Source organism: Rhinopithecus bieti, unplaced genomic scaffold, assembly GCF_001698545.2.
Source record: "Rhinopithecus bieti isolate Rb0 unplaced genomic scaffold, ASM169854v2 scaffold_22040, whole genome shotgun sequence".
In the NCBI taxonomy this organism is placed as follows: domain Eukaryota; kingdom Metazoa; phylum Chordata; class Mammalia; order Primates; family Cercopithecidae; genus Rhinopithecus; species Rhinopithecus bieti.
Window position 1 is genome coordinate 2529420 of NW_016811527.1, and position 23425 is coordinate 2552844.

General features: G+C 37.1%; 1 protein-coding gene across 7 annotated transcripts in view; it reads left to right on the top strand.

The window, feature by feature from the left end:
• The window catches only part of NTNG1 (netrin G1), a 369148-nt gene that overhangs the window by 300127 nt on the left and 45596 nt on the right, over positions 1–23425 (top strand). For 2 of the 7 annotated variants that reach the window (XM_017893973.1, XM_017893974.1), the window contains one exon: positions 17507–17641. The exons of 2 other annotated variants lie outside the window; for them this stretch is intronic. In XM_017893973.1, the coding sequence (XP_017749462.1) occupies positions 17507–17641 (135 nt within the window). Of the gene's footprint in view, positions 1–1640; positions 1701–11593; positions 11762–17506; positions 17642–23425 lie in introns of all 7 variants that reach the window. 3 more of the 7 variants (XM_017893979.1, XM_017893972.1, XM_017893976.1) reach the window with 3 other exon arrangements.

Sequence of the window (23425 nt, forward strand, 5' to 3'; positions counted from 1 at the left end):
AAAGAAAACAACACTGATAGACAGAAATGTGATTATGCAGGAAGAGAACTTTTAAAGGCTGAGCAATAAACTTCATAAGCTTCAGTGTAATGTTAAATTAATATTAACATCTAGCCTATAGATATTTATAGTCATGTATAAATAGGAATTTATTTTAATATAAGATTGTATTATTTTGCCTTCTTCCTTCTTCTTCTTCAAAAAAAGGCACATCTTTGGCTTCCACCTTCCTTAGTTATATACAGGATGTTCCTTTAAAGCTCTAATGAATACAGATGGAAGAGGAAATGAGCAAAAGGAGGAACCAGGAAATAGCTGCTTAGCAAAACAAAATATATTAGCAATTTGTTGAGGAGTCAAATTGGAAGGGCTGCATTTTCAGTCCTTGATCAGAGTGATGAAATCTAGACTGTCCTAGATACATATATTACTAGCAAATAGAATTATCTTAATCCTCTGCTCCAAATGAATTTTTTCAAGTTTCTGCATATATATATGAAAGAAGAAATACAGATCAAGCTCGCCCCTATTAGTATAATTCTGTGAGGATTCGGAAGAGGTTTAGTGGCTTTATTCCCTGACAAGTTCAATGACAGCATCTTCAGTGGAATGTCACTCAGCATTTCCTATTGAATTTCATAGTTCACAAATTATACAACACAGGCTCTAAGACAACGCTTCTCCACAGTGAGTTTTGAGCTGAACAAGATTATGCATTGTTCAAAACCTGAAATAGGCCCATTTAATTATTTTGCTGTGTTGTCTGTGAGAGTCACAGGACAAAACACTTTCAGAAATATTGTTACATAATACCAGTTGCACTTTCTTAGAATGTGGATAATGAGTTCAAATGAATCTACTGAGAAGCGTCCCAGTTGAGCAAAGTGCTTAAACTTTGAAATTTTAGCGAAAGGTGCACTTGGTAGCAGAGGCCAGTTCTATGCAGCCATAATTTATCTTGTCAGCATCTGCAAAGAACATCAGGCTCTATTCTGTTTTGGCTATTTTCACAAGCAACTCTTCATGAATAATTGGAAAATAAATGGCAGGCAAACATAGAAATCCCTGCCGTTAACAAGCTGATATCATCAAAAAGGTAATAAATGCTGAGAAGACAACTTTTAAAGGTACACATCTTCAAGGTGACTCTGAGATAGGCCCAAATGCTGCTGAATGGCTGACCATTGGGTCTATGTTCTAGGATGCCTAATCAGTTCAACAGGAATAGCCTGAATGGTGTATATGTTGACTAGTTTATCATGACACAGAATGTCATGGTGAACCGAGGCAATGATAATGTCAACTGACAACACAACTACTATTTTAAAAGATTGACAGTAGGGAATCCTACTATCCATATTGTTATGGGAACAATCCTTGCTTCACTGGATTCTTGATTTAAATGGTAATGATTTTTCCCTCTGAAAAGAAAACTTCTAAACTGAATTACTGACAATGTTGAACCATTTTCAGCCAAATACAAGCCTTACTTTGTGATTGAAACAAACTCCCAGAAACAACAGATACAAATAGTCTGTTAATTTAGGGCTACTTTTCAAGTGGGTTGGTGATAAGTTATTACAGTTTGAACGTTTCACTATTGTTTCTAATTTACTGTTCATTCTTTTAAACCTATCCAGTTGCTCCCAAATTAGCTTTGTCAACAGTTTCTTCTGTTCAAGTTGCAAACCACAAGAGAGGTAGGAATTCTTGGATTCATACAGTGATTTCATGGTGTTATGTGTTGTGAAACATTGCACTGTATGAATCTGGAATATCTGTGAAGTGTACCCATCAGCTTATCGGTGAGGCATGTTGACTGATATCAATCAATGCATCAAATAGTACTGAGAATCATCTGTAAGAAAAAAAATGCTTCACTCAGAAACTTGACTGCAATTAAAAATGCTACATTTGTTTTCTGAAAGATTAATGTGTGAATAAGAATTACAATGGTTGAGGTTCCTGTTCAGATCATGAATGTTAGAGCACCATCATGGATACTCATTTGCATTGAATATAAGGAAACCCACTTATAGTGAGTTTCAAGGATGCTTTTCATGAGACCAGAATGGCAGGTTCCATGTATGGTGCCCATTTCGCTTTATGACCAATGAAACATCTTGGAATTTATGCTTCCAAAAAACTGTTTTGAATAACTTTGAAAAACACAAGTGAAGATCTGCACTGGATTAAGTGTTGCTTATGATCCAAAAATAGTAGTTATATTACTTTCTTTAAATGAAAGTGAGCAGCATCTCATCTGTGACTCATGAATGGCCTGTTCCAGCTAGCATCTGTCATTCACAGAATGAAGATTTTTCAGGAAACATAAAGACTTCTGTTTTTATTTCACCATTTTTTCTTTAAATGTCCTGTGTAACAGGTGTGTCTTGTTTTCCACCCTTGACTGTTGGGCATATGTCACATTTTGGTTTTGTTTTTTGTTTTTTCATAAAACACCTCTTACAAAGAAATACATTTATTAATAAAATCTGAACTTAGTTTGACCCATTTGGTGAAAATGACCATAATGTTTTCCTATTCCTTATTGAATTTAGTCATTTCCCAGATTTTAATCAATGTTGAATTTGTCCTTCTGTGGCATATAGAGAAAAAGTGGAAACTGGTCAGGAAATGGGAAAAGGGAAACCAAGAGTATTTAAACCATATGTCAAAATTTTCTCAAATGTGCTTTTAACCGTGGAACATAGAAGATGCCAATCTGGGTTGAGGGGAACCGAATTAGGTTTGAAATTTTGGGAAATAAGTCCTGTATGAGAAGAGCAGATGCAGGCTCAGAGGGTAACAGATCAATTTGGGTATGTGGTGTGTCATATAGGCAGTCACTGAAGCCACCATAGGGATGCCATATGGAAAGAAACAAAGGAGGTGAAGGAGAAAGGAAGGAAAAAGCATGTGTAAAGTTCATCTCTTTTCTGTCATGTCAAGCGTGCTGGATATACAAGAGGCCTCTGAACCTGGAATTTGACCCTACATCTCTAGTTTCTTGAGGACACAGCACCAATGAGGTCCAGACACATTCCTGGAGGCAGGGAGAAGCTACCCAATGAGGTAGACTTACCATAGACAAATTGACAGCATCGTCAAATGATATGTGTGGAAGAGCTTCAACAGCTACGTAAGGATGCAAGACAGGGTTGTGGGTGGGGAAAAGACAAAGAAAATGCTAGAGCCTCTTAATTCTCAGAATTACTCCATTTAATGCAGTGAAGGGAAAATTCTTTTAGAGTTCCAATTCCTTCACCTTTAAGGTCTTTTCTCAAATTCTTTCTTTTTGAATGTCTAAAGTTAATTTTAATCAGCTCTGGATTTGAATTAGCTTTCCTCATTTGGCCAAAAAAAAAAAAAAAAAAAAACACTACCTGTTCTAATTGTGCCACGTTCATTGTATTTTATGTTATATTTACAGAGATAATTTACTAATGTAATTATAGGCAACATGGGGAACAGTAAGAACAAGGAGGCAAAAGAGGAGAAATTGAATCCCCTCCTCTTAGTAACATTCTTTTTCTTTCATTCTCTGTATCCAACCTCTTGATTTCCTGGAACTCTTATCTGCCTAGGTCTTCCCCAGCCAGTGTCAGTCAGAAGGAACCTTTTAAACCTTAGAGGAGAGTTGGTCCTTTCCTTATCTAGAAAGTCAACTTTGAACCCTTCCCCTTGTAAAACACCTCTAGCCTTCATTGCTCTGGCTAGGTACTAAGTACTTCATCACAACTGCCTTCTGTATTGCAATATATCATATATATTACATATATATAGTATTTTTTCTATTTTCCCACTAGAACAATAGTACTCAGTGGGGATGTGGTGGATTTTGCCCTCCAGGGGACATTTGGCAATGTCTGGAGACATTTTTGTTTGTCACAGTTTGGGGGGTGCTACCACATCTAGTCATCTAGTCCATAGAGGGCCCAGGGATACATCTGAAAAGCCTACAATGCACAGGACAGCCCCATACAACAAAGTTATTTGGCCCAAAATGGCAATAGTGCCAAGGCTGAGAAACCCCACACTAGACTCTGAAGACCTGGACCTCATTCCCTTTGTCTTCTGGTACATGAGGGCTGTACATGGTACAGGGTAGTTCTCAATAAATACGTGTTGCCAGTGGTTGCCATGCCACATTGTGTATATGTAAAGCTAAAGACCCCCTTTAGCTTTGCTTATACAACAGTAATAAAACTCATCTGAAACGCAATTTGAGATTAAAAACTATATAAAACCACAGCAATTTTCAGAAACCTGCTTTTTCTCTGCCTAAGCTGATCTGTTAATAGACATGTAGTCGACTCTCAGCTAAAATAATCACTAACTCAGCTGTAGCTTGTTCTGTGGCTACTGTTTTTCTAAACTCCTTAATATATAGGATATAGCCAGATTCTCCTCAGGAATTCAAATGATGAAGGAATGAATTTAAACATAACTTTTCTCTGTATCTTCCTCTATTCCCCCAAAGGAAGGGGTCTCAGGATCATCCTTCATTCATTCACTTGACAATATTTTTTCAGTGCTTAGTGTATGCCAGGCAATATTTTAAGTTCTGTAGTTATAATTGTACACAAAACAGACACAGTCTGCCCTTGAATATTTACTCTCAACTAGAGGGGAGAAGTTATTTTGCATATACTTTTGAATATTATAAATTCTATGAAAAAATATAAACAAGATTAGAAAATTGAGGGATTAGGGTATGAGGGTAGGGGCTATTATCTCAGACTAAATTTTCAGAGAATTGTCTTTGAGAAGATATTTTAAAAAGAAGTGGGGAAGCAAATAATGGAGATGTCTGGGGGTATTCCAGACCAGCAAGTGCAAAGGCCCTGGGAAGTGCTTGGTGTGTTCGAAGAGCAACATGGAGGCACTGTGCCATGAATTCGGAGGAGAGCGCTAGCAATGAGCCCCCAGGGAGGACAGGGGCTAGGTCACTAGAGAATTAATGAACTCCTCTTTTATTCTAAATAAGATGTGAAGCCATTAGGATGATGAGCAGAGGGATGTCATGACCTCACTAAAGTTTTGAGAGAGTCACTTTGTCTGCTGTGTGGAGATGACATTATCACAAGGGTGGAGGCCAGAAGAACAGTTTGGGGATGATGGCAATAATCCAAGAAAGGGCTGATGATGCATCTAAGGAAAAGGTGGTAGAGATGGTGAGAGGTGTAAGCTAAGCAGTTGGAGGAATGGAGTAGTCATTTACTGAGATAGAGCATCCTGGATGAGCAGCAAGTTTAGGAAGGCAACTAAAGAGCTCAGCTTTGAACAAGTTAAAGTTGAAATGTTTATAAAACATCCAAGTGAAAATTTTAGGAAGGCAGTGGCACACAATGGATGATGCTGCAGGGAGTCTCACTAATTAACTGGGGAGTCAGTCCACCCTGGAAATAACTGTTTTGGAATGGCCCACATATAGACCATGGGGTTGAGTAAAAATCATCTAGGGCGAATGTAGGAAACAAAGAGGTCCAAGGATTAAACCTTGAGACATTTGAGGAGATGAGGACAAAAAGCGAAAGAGAGAAAAAAGCAATAATGGGTTGGGAAGGAGGAGAACCTAGAGAGTGTGGTGTCCCAGAAGCCCCCTGCTTCAGGAAGGATTACCAGGCAGTCTGGGGACCCCATTGAGGTTTATGGTCATGAACTTCAAATGAGACTTGTTTCTAAATGACTGGAGAAAAACTAGCCACATTTAGCTACTGGGATATGAGCATGAAGAGATGAAAAGTTGAATTAAAAAAAATTAGATTCAGGGGGTACATGTGCTTGTGTGTTTCATGGATATTACATGCATAATGGCTGGGGATTGGGCTTCTAGTATACTTATCACCTAAATATTGGACATTTTACCCAGTAGGTAATTTTTCAACCTTCAAACATCCCCCATTTTAGAGTGCTCACGGTCTATTTTCTCCATCTTTATGTCCATGTGTACCCTTCCTTTAACCCCCACTTATACATAAGAACATGCAATATTTGATTTTGTGCTTCTCTGTTAGTTAACTTAGGATAATGGCCTACAACTCCATCCATGTTGCTGCAAATGACATGATTTAATTCTTTCTTATGTCTGCATAGTATTTCATGGTGTATACGTATATTTTCTTTATTTAATCAACCATTAGTGGAGACTTAGGGTGATTTCATGACTTTGCTATCACACATAGTGATGCAATCAACATATGACTGTAGTTGTCTTTTTTATATAATGATTTATGTTCCTTTGGGTAGATACCCCGTAGTAGAATTGCTCGGTCAAATGGCAGTTCTCTTTTTACTTCTTTGAGATATCTCCATACTGTTTTCCATGGAGCTTGATCTTATTTACATTCCCACCAATAGTATATGAGTATTCCTTTTTCTCTACATCCTGGCCAACATCTCTCGCTTTTTGACTTTTTAATTACAGTCATTTTGACTGGTGTAAGATGGCACCTTAGTAAGATTTTACTTTACATTTCTCTGAATATTAGTGATACTGAGAATTTTTTTCATGTGTTTGTTGGCTACTTGTACATCTTCTTTTGAGAAATGTCTGTTCATGCCTTTTCCCAATTTTTAATGGGGTGGTTTGTTGTATTCTTGTTGAGTTATTTGAGTTCCTTGTAGATTTTAAACATTAGTCTTTAGAGGCGTAATTTCTAAATACTTCTCCCATTCTGTAGGTTGTCTGTTTTTTCTGTTATTTATTTTGCTGTGCAGAAGCTCTTTAGTTTAAGTCCCCCCCTTTTTTTTATTCTTGTTTTTGTTGTATTTGCTTTTTGGGTCTTCATTATAAATTCTTTGCCTAGGCTGATGCGCAAAAGAGTTTTTCCCTGGTTTTCTTCCAGGAGTTTTATGGTTTTATGGTTTCAGGTCTTACATGTAGGTCCTTAATCCATCTTGAGTTAATATTTGTATGGGGTGAGATAGAGGTTCAGTTTCATTCTTCTGCATATTGCTAGCCAGTTTTCTCAGCACTGTTTTCCCCCATTGTTTAGTTGTGTCCACTTTGGAAGGTCACATGGTTGTGGGTATGTGGCTTTATTACTACTATTCTCTTCCATTGATCTGTATGTCTATTTTTGTACCAGTACCATGCTGTTTTAGTTACTATAGCCTTGTAGTGTAAGTTGAAGTCAGGCAATGTGATGCCTCTGGATTTGTTCCTTTTGCTTAGAAATGCTTTGGCCTTGGCTATTTGGGCTTTTTTGGGGCAGGGTTCCATATGAACTTCAGGATTGGTTTCTCTGATTCTGTGAAAAATGACATTGGAAATTTGATAGGAGTTGCATTGAATTTTAGATTGCTTTGGGTAATGGGTGATTTTAACAATATTAATTCTTTCAACCCATGAGCATGGAAATTTTTTTCATTTATTTGTGTTGTCTACAATTTATCCCATCAGTGTTTTACACTTCTCCTTGTAGAGATCTTTCACCTCCTCCATTAGCTGTATTCCTAGGTATTTTATTTTATTTTATTTTGGGGGCTATGTAAATGGGATTGAGTTCTTAATTCGGTTTGCAGCTTGAATGTTATTGGTGTATAGAAATGCTACTGATTTTTGTACATTGATTTTGTATCCTGAAACTTTGCTGAAGTCAGCAATCAGTCTAGGATTCTCCTACAGGAATCTCTAGGGTTTTCTACGTATGTGTTCATGTCATCAGTAAAGAGAGATAATTTGATTTTCTCTTTTCCAATTTGAATGCCTTTTGTTTCCTTCTCTTGCCTGATAGCTCTGGCTAGGACTTCCTGGAGAGCTGAATTTAACCAGCATCAACTTTTAACCGGGATCAAGATTTCCTTATAATTGGAGGGTGGAAGGCCAAGGGATTATATAAAAGGAAGTGATTATAAGGATTGGACTATGGATACTATATAAGAAGAAATGGGAGGTCATGGGAGGTCAGTGATTTGAAGAATCAAAAAATTATTAAACTATTAATATCATCCCTTCAGAAACTTAGTAGGATAATGCAGCTCAAGCTGTATCTGAATATGTTCTGTGCCTGTGTGGAAAGACTAGGTATTAAAAGGTAGGAAATGAACAGAACACCAAAAAATAATATAGCAGTTTTAGAGTCATATTTGAAATACTTTGCATTTATATAATACTCTCATGTTTTTCAAATCACTTTCAAAGATCTGTTTCTTATTTTATATTCTCAAATATATTATGGCCAGAGATAACAGCTTTATCAAAGTCTCAGAAGAGTACTAGAAGTCTTAAAAGAATCAAGTTATTGGCCGGGCACGGTGGCTCACGCCTGTAATCCTAGCACTTTGGGAGGCCGAGGCGGGCGGATCACAAGGGCAGGAGATCGAGACCACAGTGAAACCCTGTCTCTACTAAAATACAAAAAATTAGCTGGGCACGGTGGTGGGCGCCTGTAGTCCCAGCTACTCAGGAGGCTGAGGCAGGAGAATGGCGTGAACCCAGGAGGCGGAGCTTGCAGTGAGCTGAGATCCGGCCACTGCACTCCAGCCCGGGCGACAGAGCGAGACTCTGTCTCAAAAAAAAAAAAAGAATCAAGTTGTTATTAGCCATTTTCTACATTATAAAACATTTTAATGCTTATAAAACACTTAAACTATCCAGTTATCACTTGAAATAAAGTTATACTATTGTATGTTTAGCTAAATATGGTTTCTTATGCAATTATTTATCTTTTCCTTTCAAAATTAACAAATTAGTTTTTCAACAAACCCCATAAATAGTTAATGTCACCACAGAAATGTGTACTATTCATTAAATTCAGATAATAGTAGTGATAGTATCACATTTAACATTTCTACAGAGATTCATGGAATGGGTCTTAAACTGTTGAACCTGGGTATCTTACAGATTTGGTTTTTTCCTCAGATAAAGCTTTGTCAGGTAGATTAAATCATGTAGTTCTGGCCATAAGGGAGACTCTACAGAATCCTTTAGTTACCCACAAAGGAACCATACTATGAAAAGTCACTAGCCTTATTCTCTGGATTTCCCCAGCTTCGTACCTTTGCCCACTCTTCACTCTATTCCTTTCACCTAAAATGCTCATTCCCTCCTATTCTGTTTTGTTTTAATAAACTCTACCTGCCCTAAGGAAGATTCAGAGTGCATATCCTGTAGGACATTTTTTTAAATTCCCCTCATGTTAAATGAAGTTCTCCTTCTACTTAGATTGCTTTATGTCACTATTTTTTCTCTGCACATACCATTTTGTTCTGGTTATCTGAGCATATGTTGTCTTATTTACTAAATAAGCTTCCAGGCAACAAGCTTCTATGTAGCTATAGAAAGCTCCTAGATGAATTTTTGCACATAAAAGATACTTTTGAACAAAGCTCTGTTAATTAAATTAGAGGTACCAAGAACCAACACAGGTTAGGGAACCTGAAGAAGGACAGCCAGTAAGAGACCTCTTCCAGAGGAGGGGACCCAGGGGCAGGGCTGTTACTGCCTCTCCTCAGGAACTCCAGGCAGTTCTCAAAAAGTCCTTGGGAAGCAATTAGGTTTGAGAATTGAGTTTCCTTCCTTCAATCACTGCTCTCAAAAGGCTCTAGTCCTGAAAGATTGTCTTTATTTCAAACTCTCAAACAGAGAAGGCTCTAGAAGCCTTTCTGACTTCCTCAGGAGTCAGTAATGCCAGTATAAATAGGTGTAACTCAGAGTGGTACAGAGGATTGGTGGGAAATGCTTGTTGTTTTACAAGAGATTTTAATTTAGTAACCTGTAACTCTATGATTATTGGTGGTAGTATTATTACCAACCTGGCATGCTTTACTACTAAATTTATTTGGGTATTTTCTTACACTGTCTCCTAAATTGGAGTCTCAAGGCCACCTTCTCCCAGTACTCTCCCTCTCCTCATACTCGCCTCCCCTCAGACTTCTTCCCTTCCTCACACTCACCCTTCTCTCCCTGTGCACGTGCACATGGTGATACAGCTCACCTCAAATAAAGGAAGTGGCTTGGCTTCAGGATCCCCCCTTTCTTCTCACCTCTCTTTTAGCAACTGGGGTCCCGAAGTTACTGACACTGTTTCTGGTTATCTTCTATGCTTCACCATTTCCAGTATCCTCCTTTGCTTCTATCCAAATTTGATTTCATTCCATCAGGACCTTGTTCTCAGCTTCCTAGTAGTAACTAGCTCTCTAACAAATGAATACGAAGTTTTCTGATGAGTGGTAGCATATTAATTTTTTTAAAAGTTTAAAAGTTAGCCACCTCTTGTTATTATTTACTTGACAACACTTACTCATTTTTACTCTGGTCATCAAAATATAATATTTGAAAAATTTTATGTAGGCCAAAATAGTAACTCAACACTTAGCCAATTTCCTGACACATAGGTAGACTAACTCAATCAAAATATTTATTGAATGAATGAATGAAAGAATGAATGTGTGTTCAAATAGTGACTGTGCTTAGCTTCCTAGTGGGATAAAATAAAAGCAAGATATTGATGCAAGAAATATTTTTAAACAAACAAAATTTGCAGTATCCTGGTTGACCTTCCTTATAAATGTCCAGCTAGGCCTACTCCCACATTCCAAGAAGACAAAACAGATACCCCACCTAGTTACCACTCGCACTTTTGTGATAATTATTTCTACCAACAGAGATTTGTCGTTACCATTTATTTTAAAAAGGTTGAATTGGATTTACAACTTCTTGCTCTAGATGAGATGCAAGAAAGAAGAAATCTGGTGACCCTCCACTGTTCCCCAGCTACTCTCATGCTCTTCTTCATCTCCCTGTCTAGTCATTACCACCATCACTCCTAAGCCTCAGAGACACCTCTAACATTTTAGAGAAACCAAGGAAAAGAAATGTGCGGTTACAGTAGCTGCCTAAGTCTCCTTTTATAGCAAACTGTTCTTGAAACTTAAGAGAAAAGGAGGAAATCTGAAGAGTACTTTTCACACAAATTATCTCCCGACTTTTGTGTCTTCTCTCACACATACACATACAGATTTGGTCTGAAGAAAGGCTTAAGAAAGCCATCTTCTCTTAGCATTGGGGAAAAACAAAATAAAGAATCGTTTAGTTGTCTAGAACTCTATTAAATTTGTCGTGATGTATATGAAACCCCGATTGATTTGCTGTCTTGGCATGATGTCAGAGAGCTACAGGAGCCATGGTGATGGTACTCAGACCCTCAATGCTCACACAGCCCCCTCCCACTTTTTTTAAGGCTGAAAAGATGAAGAGAAAATAAGGGAAATGGTGCAAAGCCAGTAAAATTATCCATCTGCAAAAATTAAAAAAAAAAAAAAAAAAGACTTTTGCATCACTGGAAACTGAGGCTTCCCAAATTTTAAAAGGCGTACACCTGCAAATGCTTCTGTTCATCTTGTCTGCCAAGAATTAACAATCTTCAGTCTTGTTCTGAATGTCCGACCTTTCTATCCCGCTTGAAACAGATGCTATTTCCATGCCAGTCACAACCACCTGTTGCCACCATGTGTCGTATTGAATCACATATATGTAATGCCATTCCACCATCTTTTCTCCATCCCTCATTTTACCCAAGCATGTAGTATGCTATTATTCTGCTACTGTATACACTTTGTATACATTTCTGTTCTTCCTTGCAAGATTGTGAATGCTTCGGCCACTCCAATCGATGCAGTTATATCGATCTGCTAAATACAGTCATTTGCGTGAGCTGTAAACACAACACTAGAGGGCAGCACTGTGAGTTATGCAGGCTGGGCTACTTCAGAAATGCTTCTGCACAACTGGACGATGAGAATGTGTGCATAGGTCAGTTCCATTACAATTTCAGCTATTGTTCTGTGCCTTTTGAGCTACGGGGAGATATTTAGGGTGGAGAGGCTGGTGATATGCACCGTGGTCGAACCAGAATGAACCTTCTCAATGGAGCCAATATCCTTGTGGTGGACTTAAATTTTACTTGTATTGGTTGAAATCATAGTTGGGGGATATACTTTGAATCCTTATGTTGTTGCTTTAAATATGATGATCTCAGAAATCATGTTAAAGAAATTAAGAATTTTCTTTCTTTCTTCCTGTTTTTTGTTTTCATATGAAATTTTAAAACCTGATGATTCTGAACTGATCTTATAGCCTTAAATTATACATTCAACTTTCAAAATAGAAACTCATTATACAGGATTTAATTATAGATATGAAAAAGTGGGGTGCAGACTCTTGCATATAATTGGCGATCAGTGAGTATTGATAGATTGAAAATGTTGCTATTTGAAATTGAAAATAACTAGCAACTGGAAATGTAAAAGTTTGTCTGACTTCTTCATCCATAGCAATGAAATTCCATTTATTGAATTTTCCTACAGCTCCCAAAAAGGAGGAGTAGTTTCTCAAAAGTATTCTAGGCAGTTAATTATCTTAGCCCTGGAAAACTGCGTCCACAGAGGCACCTGAGCACTTTCCCTTTCCTCCCCACCAATGACTACTGCTCTTGTCATCTAGGGAGGACCAGGCGCCTTTCCCACCCAGAAAATCTACCTTTTACGTAGTGAAACCTGTCTTTAAGAATGTGGGGATGCCAATGGAAAAATAAGAAACAATAAATGGAATTTCACTTCATAATTCACGCTTAAGCAGTGCATATATTTGAAATGCTGAAAAATATATGTGTAGCCATTATCACACTAGTAGGTAGCTATATAGGCACCCAATTTTAAAGGTAGACTTTTTCACATTGAGGTACGTTCAATAGGATACACAAGCTGAAAATGACAAGCAATCTTTTTATCAAGAAAAGAAATCCAATCCGTATTTCTGTGACCATTGTCCTCTGATTGGATCGTCAAGATCCGAGTGTCACAAAAAATAGCTGCAGAGTTGTTTTTAATCAAATTGGGCCAAATATATATATGATACTGTTGGTGTCTACAGTACTTTCTATATTTCAGAGCACCTCCTTATTTATTTTTTGTCAATTAGGAGAGAAAGTACTGGACTTAGAGGCCAGAAAGCTAGTCTCAAATTTCAGTTTGCTATCTCATAGTTGTGTGCCATAGGTAAGTCATTTGAGCCTTCTAGTTGGGTGAGGATCAAATGGGATGCACAGGAAACGCTTAGTCAGCTGTGAACCGACTTGTAGATGTTTTGTTTTGTTTTTACTTAATCCTCATTAACAAAACAGTGGGGTAAGTATTACACTAATTATTTCCCCTATCTTGTCATTGAGAAGAGTAAGGCAGATTGACCCAAATCTTACAGCAAAGGGTTTCTGACTTCAAAGCTTAAACACTTTCTCTCAACCACTGACACAATTAGCAAAGCTAAGCTTGTCAAACTTTTACTTATGGTATGCGTTTTGAATAACAGCAGCAATTCCACCCTGAGTTTATGAACAGAAGTTCAATTGTCTTCATAACACTTGGGTTACAAAGACTTGAGCATATTAATAAAAACCAAAAGACATGTAGTTGTCTAAATTTTGAATGCAGAGTACATTTTACTGAATGTCATTTGTAAAAATATATAAATGTCATGCTATAAATAGGTAAACAACAGAAAAGCTAAAATAAATAGGAACACGGGATTAAAACCTAGCCATTTTACAAAATACATAAGATTAAAATGTTTTATAATATTTAATATTATTTTGAATCAATCTAATAAAGGCCTTAGAAGGAAAGATTTTATTCTATAAAATTTCTCTTATCAGGTAACTTAACAATATCACAGTATATTTTATTTAAAGTGTTTTATTATTAGGAAGTTTGGCCTTTTTTCCAGTTCTGAGGTAAACTGTGAACTCCAAATCTGCTTCTTTCTATCTGGTTTTAAGAGGTATAGTTCAATTGTGAATCCTTATTTGATTATCCACAGACTAGAAAACAGTCCATTCAGCGTCTGCCTTTTAAATCACATAAACTAAGAAGAAGAAATATGAAAACAATAGCAATTTTGTATTTATTTTACTTTTAAAATCAAGAAGAGTTTTCTTCTCCATTTCTAGAAAGGTTATTAATTAAAATTATAAACTTTTGGAAAATTCCATTTTATTGAGCTAAACCTGTTTCTATTTAGGATTTTATACTTGAAACCGAACGAAGTACTTGGTGAACACAAAGGGATGCATTCTTAAGTACTATTCAAGTTAGCTACATTAGGCCAGATGCAATGGCTCATGCCTGTAATTCCAGCACTTTAGAAGGCCTGGGCAGGTGGATCACTTAAGGTCAGGAGTTTGAGACCAACCTGGCACACATGGTGAAACCACATCTCTACTGAAAGAAATAAAAAATGAGCTGAGTGTGGTGGCCTGTGCCTGTAATCCCAGCTACTCAGAAGACTGAGGCAGGAGAATCACTTGAATTCGAGAGATGGAGGTTGCAGTGAGCTGAGAATAGCGCCACTGCACTCCAGCCTGGGCTACAGAGTGAGACTCCATCTCAAGAAATAAAATAAAATAAAAGGTAATATTAGCTACATTATTCCCTCACCCACCCTAATTTCCTAAATTATTGCGTTTTTCTAAAGGAGAAAATTGTGTTTAAAGAATGAATTGAAAAATCTGGCTAGCTGATAGGTACTAAGGTCTATCTTTTATCTGTAGTGCTTATATGCATACATGATTTAATAACAATTTCCTTAAAAAGCTGTAGATTTCACTTACCCTGCTTGAGGCTCTGAGGGCAGTGATACTGGGACTGCCTGTGCACAATGGTGGAATTTGCCCTTTCAGGGCCTTTGGAAGCCTGTGGCTCCATTGCTAAGGTTTGCCCTATGAGACAGCATGTACCTATTTGCTATTCCCACAATTAAGATTCCTAAAGGGCTTGAGGCAGGACTGAGTATTAAATTTGAAAGGATACATCAGAAGTAATTGAGAGTTAATTTTAATACCATTTTGTATAGCAAGCACTAATGAAAATGAAGGGATATTTACCCCATTCACTTTCACAGAATAAGGCACTAATCTTGGAAACTTTGAACTTCATCTAAGTCTTGTCTACATTAAAAATAAAAAACAGAACCCTTTGCCAATTCTTTAACAACTGACAATAAAATTCACCACCCTTGCTGTGAAGGAACAATTCATATCTTTGACAAAATGTAGGCTCTGTGTGATGAAATAGATGTTGTAAAATACTTGCATCATTTTATATTATGGCAAATATAAAATGCAACAGGGTATTCCATGTTGCCACTGTGATTGCTGCTTCGTAATTACTGGTGAATTTGCCCATTTCTTGTACAAATTCCAAACACAACCATGTCTCCAAAGATACATGTAATTACCCTGTGATGACGCAGCAATTACATGAAGATGACATCCTTGCGTGCTTCTGTTTCATGTAAACTTGAGCATTAAGCAGGAAGCTAGAGGATATATGGTTTGTGACCTTGAGTAATCACTGTTAATATTCCTGCTAACAAGCTTTGCATCACAATGAAACAGAGTTCAGCTGCTGCTGCTAAACATTTCTTAAAATTATGATGTATTATTTTTAATTCCCCTTTGAAACCCATGATCAGGTAATCAGAGGTACCTTTAATAGAATAAGGTGAACATAAGACACTTTTAATACCTATAAATCAATTCTAGCATAACTTTTAAATCAAGTCCCCCCAGGTATTTGATGTTGCTTTGTAATCTAACAGTCCTGCATGTTCTTCCTAATTTCATGGAATAAAATATGATCCTCCAAAGCTCTTTGCATTACTCCAGCATCCACCATTGACCATCATTCCATAAATGATACTTTTTTAAAACTGAATTATTTGTTATATAAGGTGAAGAGAAGGTCACACCCCTTCTTGTCCTTTATTTTCATGACTGCAAAACATTATACTTACCCACATTTTCCTATGACAATGACTGGGAATATATTATAGTTTAAATGTTCTACTGTTTTGTTTAATTTTGTTTGCATGTTTTGCCTCTAAAACCTTATATTAATGAATGGTCATCGGCTAATTGACTGGAGGAGTATGTGAATTAACGTTGGCCAGATGTAACTCTGCTTACTGCCTTACAAAATGTTGGTGATTCATTGTCAACTTACACACTTTAAATAGTGAAAAAAATTACAGTTTCGATATTGGTACAAATTTATAATGTACCTGTGTACAGACAAACATTAAAAGCTTTCACAAAATTAGTATTTTAAAATATTTTTAATCAGCTTCCATATACACATGCATATTAAAATAGAAAATGTTAATTTAAAACAAAACTCTAGTTGTTAAGTACAAACTAAGCCAGGCAAGGAGAGAGCATTTTAGAGTTTATTAAGTTTTATTTTTACCTACATATATAACTATTCATCATATAAATGTTTGTTTTATAAGAATGCTGAACTCGAAACCTGACTTAATTAGCATAAAATAAATCATAATTCTAAGGTACTCCACATTTATTTGAAGAATATCTAATTAGTGTCTGTGACACAAACTTAGAGTCAAACCCCTGGATCCATCTATAAGGCTAAACCCTGAATCCCCATAGCAAATCTAATATGCTAAACTTGATTATATTAAACTAAATTTTCAAGACTTCTCTTGGTTAATTGGACGGTATAGTTTGTTTGGTTTTTAGTGAGGGAACTGCTTAATGTACCCATTTTTAAATAACGGAAACTGAGAGGCACAATAACTTCCCCAAAATTATTAGAAGAGTAATGAGGAAAGGAACTTTAGCACACACTACCCAAAAGCTGCAAGCTACCTGCACTATCTTTCCAGCTAATAGAAACCTAAAGGATATCCATTTCTGGTTCAAGCTTTAAGCAAGATGGAGCTTCAGAAGTAAAAATATCCTATATAAGAATATGTGAGGAATCAAGAAAACACTCTATTCACCTTTTATTTTGCAAAGCTATATTGTCCTGCCAGCAGACATTATAATGAAAAATATACATCTTAAATTATAACTATGTTGAAATTTATTTGTTATTACTAAGTTTATTTTTCTTTCATGATTGTTAATCTGGGCTGCATAAAAGCTGCACTAATATGCCTAGCAAATACAACATCTAAAGGCTCATCACAAAATGGTATATATGTGAATAAGTTAAGGTGCTGTCCCAAATCATAAAGTAAAACTACCTTTGAATGAGCAAAGTGCATTCATATTGTACTTTTAAAATGTTCAGCAGTTCTCAAATACTGAGTGCAATGGCTAAGCCCATTTGAATAATTTAAAACACATTTTACACTGATGGCATATTGATTTATCCCTGATATACAAACTTCTCATGGTATTTACTAAACCATCTAAAAATATCCTAACAAATGGAATCTCCATTACGATCTGTTACCAGTGAAAAGCATGTCTTATTTCCTTGGAAGTTTTCAGTTGATTTCCTCTTATATCATAAAAACGATATCATGGAAGGCTAAGCAAATAAACAAATGATCGTGAAATAGCCATATTTGCCAAAGCATTTCATTAATGGACATCTTTCTTTAAGTAAGTGATGCATTTAAGTACATGACGCTCCTGTGTTGATAACCTATCAGCCATGCAGACTTGTCTCCAGCCTGTGTGTTGTCTTGTTTCTACAGAGTGTTATTGTAACCCTTTGGGCTCAATCCATGATCGTTGTAATGGCTCAGGATTTTGTGAGTGTAAGACTGGAACAACAGGGCCTAAGTGTGATGAGTGTCTGCCGGGAAATTCCTGGCACTACGGCTGTCAACGTAAGTAACTCTGGGAGCTGCCCTCTGCCTGCTGCAGCATGGCTGATTCTGCTTGGCTAGGCCGGTGTGTGCAGCTTCTCAGAGCAGAAAAAGATCCAAACCTCTGACAAGTTTTAAACGCTACTTAATGCTGCGGCCAATGTATGGGAGAGCAATCCATCAGCTGTCCAGTTTACTTTTTTGAAGCCCATCTTCATCCCCTCAGTTAGCTGTAGCAACTTATATTGAAATATTGTATGGAGATCCATATACCCGGCCAGACCATAAATTAAGTGGCACAATAGGGACCCAGCTTGGAAATCCTCACCGCAGAATGAAGGGTGATGTGCATGTGGTTAATATATTTCTTGAAGTGAAAGTTACCCTGGAGCTCCAGAGTTCATAAATTAAATGATATCTACATAACTTATTACTACCCTTGCTATCATTCCCATCACTGAATCTTAACTGAAAACCTAAAGGTAATAAATCTAAGGAATGTTTAAATGTGGGGTAAAATAAATGACAAAAAACAATATTGATTTTAAACCTCTGAGGTTAGGCACTATGCGGGGAGCTGTGGACAAATGTCATTTGGTTCAGCCTCATTTCTCTTGAGATTACCAGGTCTTCAAAGCTTGTCAAGGCAGGTGGCATGTCAGTGTGTACAAGGAACATGAATTTTAAAATCAAGGCAGAAGGTTCCTTCTGTCGTTTATAACCTTTTCTGCTTTTGAATTCTGAACTAACTTTCCATGTCATCTATACATAGGTAGTTTGCTAATATTAAAGAACCATAAGACATATCCTGTGTAACAGTGTGGTTCAATAGAAAATCAAGCAAGCCACATATGGAATTTGAGATGCTTTCATTTTCCACATTAAAAAAAAAAAGAAATAAGAGAAATTAATTCTAATAACTATTATATTTAGCTCAAATTATATAAGATACTATTTTTCAACATATAACTACTATCAAAATTGTTAAGGCTATATTTTCATGCTTTTATTGTCTTTGAAGTCAGATGTGCATTTTATGCTTGCAGAAAATGTCAGTTAGGGCTGGCCATATTGTAAGGCTTAATAGCCACATGTGTCTACCATATTGGACAGCACGGCCCTGGAGTTATTTTTGCTTACTTTTCACTTGAAACAAATGTCAGCATGCAGGAATCATCTAAAGCTAATTTCTATAGAAAACTATATATTATTTATATAATGCAGTAGTAATAGCAACTTTTATATTCTATAAAATAAATTCTGTATGATGAATTCTATAATAATAACTATGTAGCTCCAATTTCTATAGAATATTATAGAATGTTCTATCTGTTACTTATGGAATACATAGTTATCTGGCAGCCATACTTCTAAGTAATGTAAATCTAAAATGAAATGCCATGGGCAGCAATGAGTTCTGGCAATAAGGTGAAATTTTGGCATTGAGCAGGCCAAGGTTAGAATGGGATCCAGGAACTGGGGACTAAGTTCTCCAGCCTTGCTGGAGAGGAACACTGAAAGACAGTCAAATAGTCAGAAGTCAGGCTGCACACCTGCACATAAGGCCTAGATAAAGCTATGGTTTAAAAGTCTTGCGTGCTGTTGTTTTCCAGAAAGTGCTAGTCGTTAGTGTCTGGGAGAGTTGGTGGATCCCAGCAACCACGTGAAGTGTCAGGGCTCAAAGGGAAGCTATCAATCATGGCACAGCTAGACCTCAAGGCCTAGAGCAGGCCAATAGTCAGGAGAGGAGAAGGGCAATAGGCAAAGGAAAAATCAAAACCAGCACCAAGACTCAAGGCATAAAGAGTAAGGAGACTTTGTAATTAAGACACACTTCTCAAAGAGAAGATCTCAAATAAAGCTCCTGAGGAAGCAGGACTTAAAGAATGGGTTGCTGGAGTGTACTCAGCGTAAGACTTGGGAGAGGAAAATAAATAAATCCTGCTTTGGGAAAATGCATCTCAAAATGGACCTAACCCAATTTTTCTATATTAATTATTGGAGTAATATAAAAGATATGATATTGTCACCAACGTTTCCCTTCTGGAATCAAAAGACTGAATTTAAGCCTTACCCTACCACATGCAAATCATAAAACCCTCTGTGCCTCAGTTCCAGAACCTCACATATTTGTTGTGTGGATCACTGAGATGATGAGAGGAAATGCATTTATTCTTTTGAGTATGTGTTGAGTACCTACCATGACTCAGGCACTGGGCTCACGGTAGGGCACAGAAGGATGAAAAGAGGGAGCTACTGAGGACATGTGGACATGGAATTCACCTCCGAGTGAGAGACCTAACAATTATGATAGAAGGTAATCAGAGCTCAATAAGAGGAATGTATATGTTATTTATTGGTGAAGTCCAACATGGGGAGTAAGGCTTCCCAGAGAAGTGACATGTAGTTAAGCACTAAAGGATCAGTGGAGCTTTCCAGGATAGGAATCTTGCTTGGGTAAAGGTGACTGAGATAACACACTGTGTTCCAGAACGTGTGTGTGTGTGTATGTGTGTGTGTGTGTGAGCATGCATATATGTTGAGAGTAAAGGGAGATGTTAAACAGCATCCAGATTATATGGTTTCATGAATCCCAAACTAAGACATTTTATGTTGTCAGGGAGGAAAATGGGAATCACCATATGAAGAAGATATGCGTTCCATCATATGGTTTTAAGCAGAGAAATGAAAGGAACAGATTTGTTTTTAAAAAGATTATTCTAGCTCCTAAGTAAAGAAAGGAATGGAATGGGTTGAAATTAGATTTGATATATAAATTTAACATCATCCAAACACACCTTTGAGAACATAGGAGATTTTTCTCACTCTGAAATCTTTCTTCCTTCTCTTAGACCCTCCCACCTAGGGCTGGTATTCTATGTTAAAATATAGAAATTCTTCTGTCAGTTAGTAAATGGCTACTTCACCAAGATTCTGAAGTGCCTTCCCCTGGGATCTCTTGGGCTGTCACCAAGGATCAGCAATAATGGGGTAACGCGTGTCACAGTAGCATGCCACTAGCACCTGCTCCAGGATTATAGTTGACGTACATTCTGATTAGTTGGTGCTGGAAGGTTGATATGTATTTTTTTTTTCATTTGGTTCCTGTCCTCACACACATGAATGCACTCAAAAATGCCCCTCAAGTGCATCCCTGTCTCCTTTTCCCCTCTCCCACTGCTCACCTCGACTTCCACTTGCCCTGAGTTGAACCCATCCTTGGATTTGGCCACAGTATTAGTAGAAGAGCTATTAACCTGGCAACACGAAATCAACGCCAAGCAGAAAACCAGTGGGAGAGTAGGGCTGACAGTGGTATTGCAGTGATGAGCTGAAAGTAAGCAGACATTTAGGTAGGCATTGCCAGGGAGGCAGTAGGAGGTATCAAGAAGAGTCCAAGGGATCCAGGCCCAAGGTTCCAGTCCTCCCAGAGGATTGTCAAAAGGAGCCATGTGTAACTGTGATCCAAAAGGACTTGGGTTTGGGAACAGAAGATTTAAGAAAGGGATTCAGCAACTGACACTCTTGCCTATATTCTGTGGATAGAAAAAGTGAATATGCTTGAGTAGACTCTGGATTCATACAGACCAGGGTCTGAATTCCATCTCCACTTCTTATGACCTGCAAGACTAAGAGGAAATTACTTGGACCGTCTAAGCCTGGTGTTTCATCTAAAATGGGGTAATAATACGACCTAATACATATAGTAATTGTGAAGGTTCAAATACAATAATGAATGTGAACCTCATAGTACATAGTAAGCACTCAATTATTATTACTACTTCCAAGCACGTGTTGATATGCCACAGAACTAGACAAGAATTCATGTTCAAAAGCTTTCATGCAATGTTACTGCAGAACTTGCAGCAAATTCAGCCACTATTGAAGAATCAAACTGTTGACCTGGGGGCTTCTAAAAAGCCTCCTGGTTAGAGCAAGACTGATTCAAGAGAGTGAAGCAAAGCTGACCCCAAAGCAATTATGGGGTTTGAGCTGGGAACATTTTAAAAACTCCAGGCTCACCAGCAAACTTTCTGCTTGAAAGGCCACCAGTTATGTACTGTGTAAATGTAGGCAAGTCTCTCTGAATTAAAAGGTGAAACACTTATAAACCACTAGAATGAATGGTCTTTAGACAGCACAGAACGAATAACCTAGGAAAGAAAACAGAAATAATAAGATTTTAAGGAGGCCTGGCAGAATCAAAATTAGTGTTGAGGTTACCCAATAGAAAAATGAGACATTGGAAAGAAAGAAAAAAAGTTTTAAATGACCCTTTTTATATCAGAGAAGAGGCAATAGCTAGGTTCCAGAGAATAAAATTGAACCTTCTACATAGGAAGCAGCATTCCATGCTTTATATAAAATATGAAGGGTTAACATGTATTGGGAAGTAACTAAATAGTTGTTATCAGCACCAAAGAAACTGGACGTAAAGGAGATTTGTGACTTTTCAGTTTGGGAGAGTGGAAATAGCCACTTGTAGAACGAATGTGACTGGTGAGAAGATATGTTGTCTTCCTGGAGGATGTATGTAAGACACATGGGAATATCCTGCAGGGTTTATTAAAGCCACCAATTGTTAACTTGAGTGAATACTAACGGTACTTTCAGAAGAAGTCATAGTCTGCTTATTTAAGTGAAAGTCAAAAGATTTGGTGATTATCAGTTAAATGTTATGATTTTGGAAGATACCAGAGCTGTAGGAAATAAAAACCAAAGTACCATAGCAAGGGGAAGACAGACCACATCCTTCTCTCACCACTAGTGGGAAAGGCTTTCCATTTTTAAGGAACCATGTGAATAGATTGGGTCCACACATGTAATCTCGGATAATCTCTCCTTTTCAAGATCTTTAATGTAATCACATCTATAAAGTCTCTTTTGCCAGGTGAGGTAAGAGGTTCTGGGGATTAGGATGTAGACATCTTTCAGAACACATTATATTGTGCTTATCATAATAATAATCAAGAATGTCAACATTTCATGCCAGAGATAAATATGCAGGTGTTATGAAGACGGAATGCAACTCATGCTTGGGATAAAGATATGCAATGGTAAAACATATTCAAAAGAAATACATAAAATGATTTGAGAGGAGTAATGTCTGTCAAGCAGGTATAGATGTGCATTGTGCATTACAAGGTAGAGATAGTGAAATATGTTTCAGTCAAGACCAAGGACTGTATAAAAAAGGTATTGTGAGAGCATATTATTGAAGACCACTAGACTATTTAGAGGATACATTGTTCAGAGGAAAATTAGAAAATTTAAGTATTCTATCTTCCAAAATGGGGGAATTCAAATATCAGGAGTTCTGCTAAAAGATTTGTTCTGGTAAAACTGTTGACTTGCATTAATGAAAATTTCTTTAAGAGTGGAAGAAGCACTCTGGGGAACTACCACTTATTGGTACCATGGAGAAGGCATTGTCACATAAGGGAGCAAACACTATTAAAAATCTAAGAGGTATTGTTTTAAACATTAAGAAAAATTCAAAATATTCCTGGGGAGAAAGGTAGGATGTTAGACCTCTTTAAAATTGGTGTGCACATAAACACATACACATACAAATAATCACTTTTATTAAAAATAAAAGCATAAATTCCCAATAGACTACCTAGAAAAAAATGAGAGATTTCTACATTAACCAACTTGACTATCAAAGACTCTTTCTTCTGAGGTTTTGATGGACATTATTTCAGTCCCTACACTGTGTTACAAATTTAGGCTAAATAATTTGCAAAAATGCAGATGGCATAGGGCTGTGTTGACATAGTTCAAATGACAAAAATGTAAAGATGT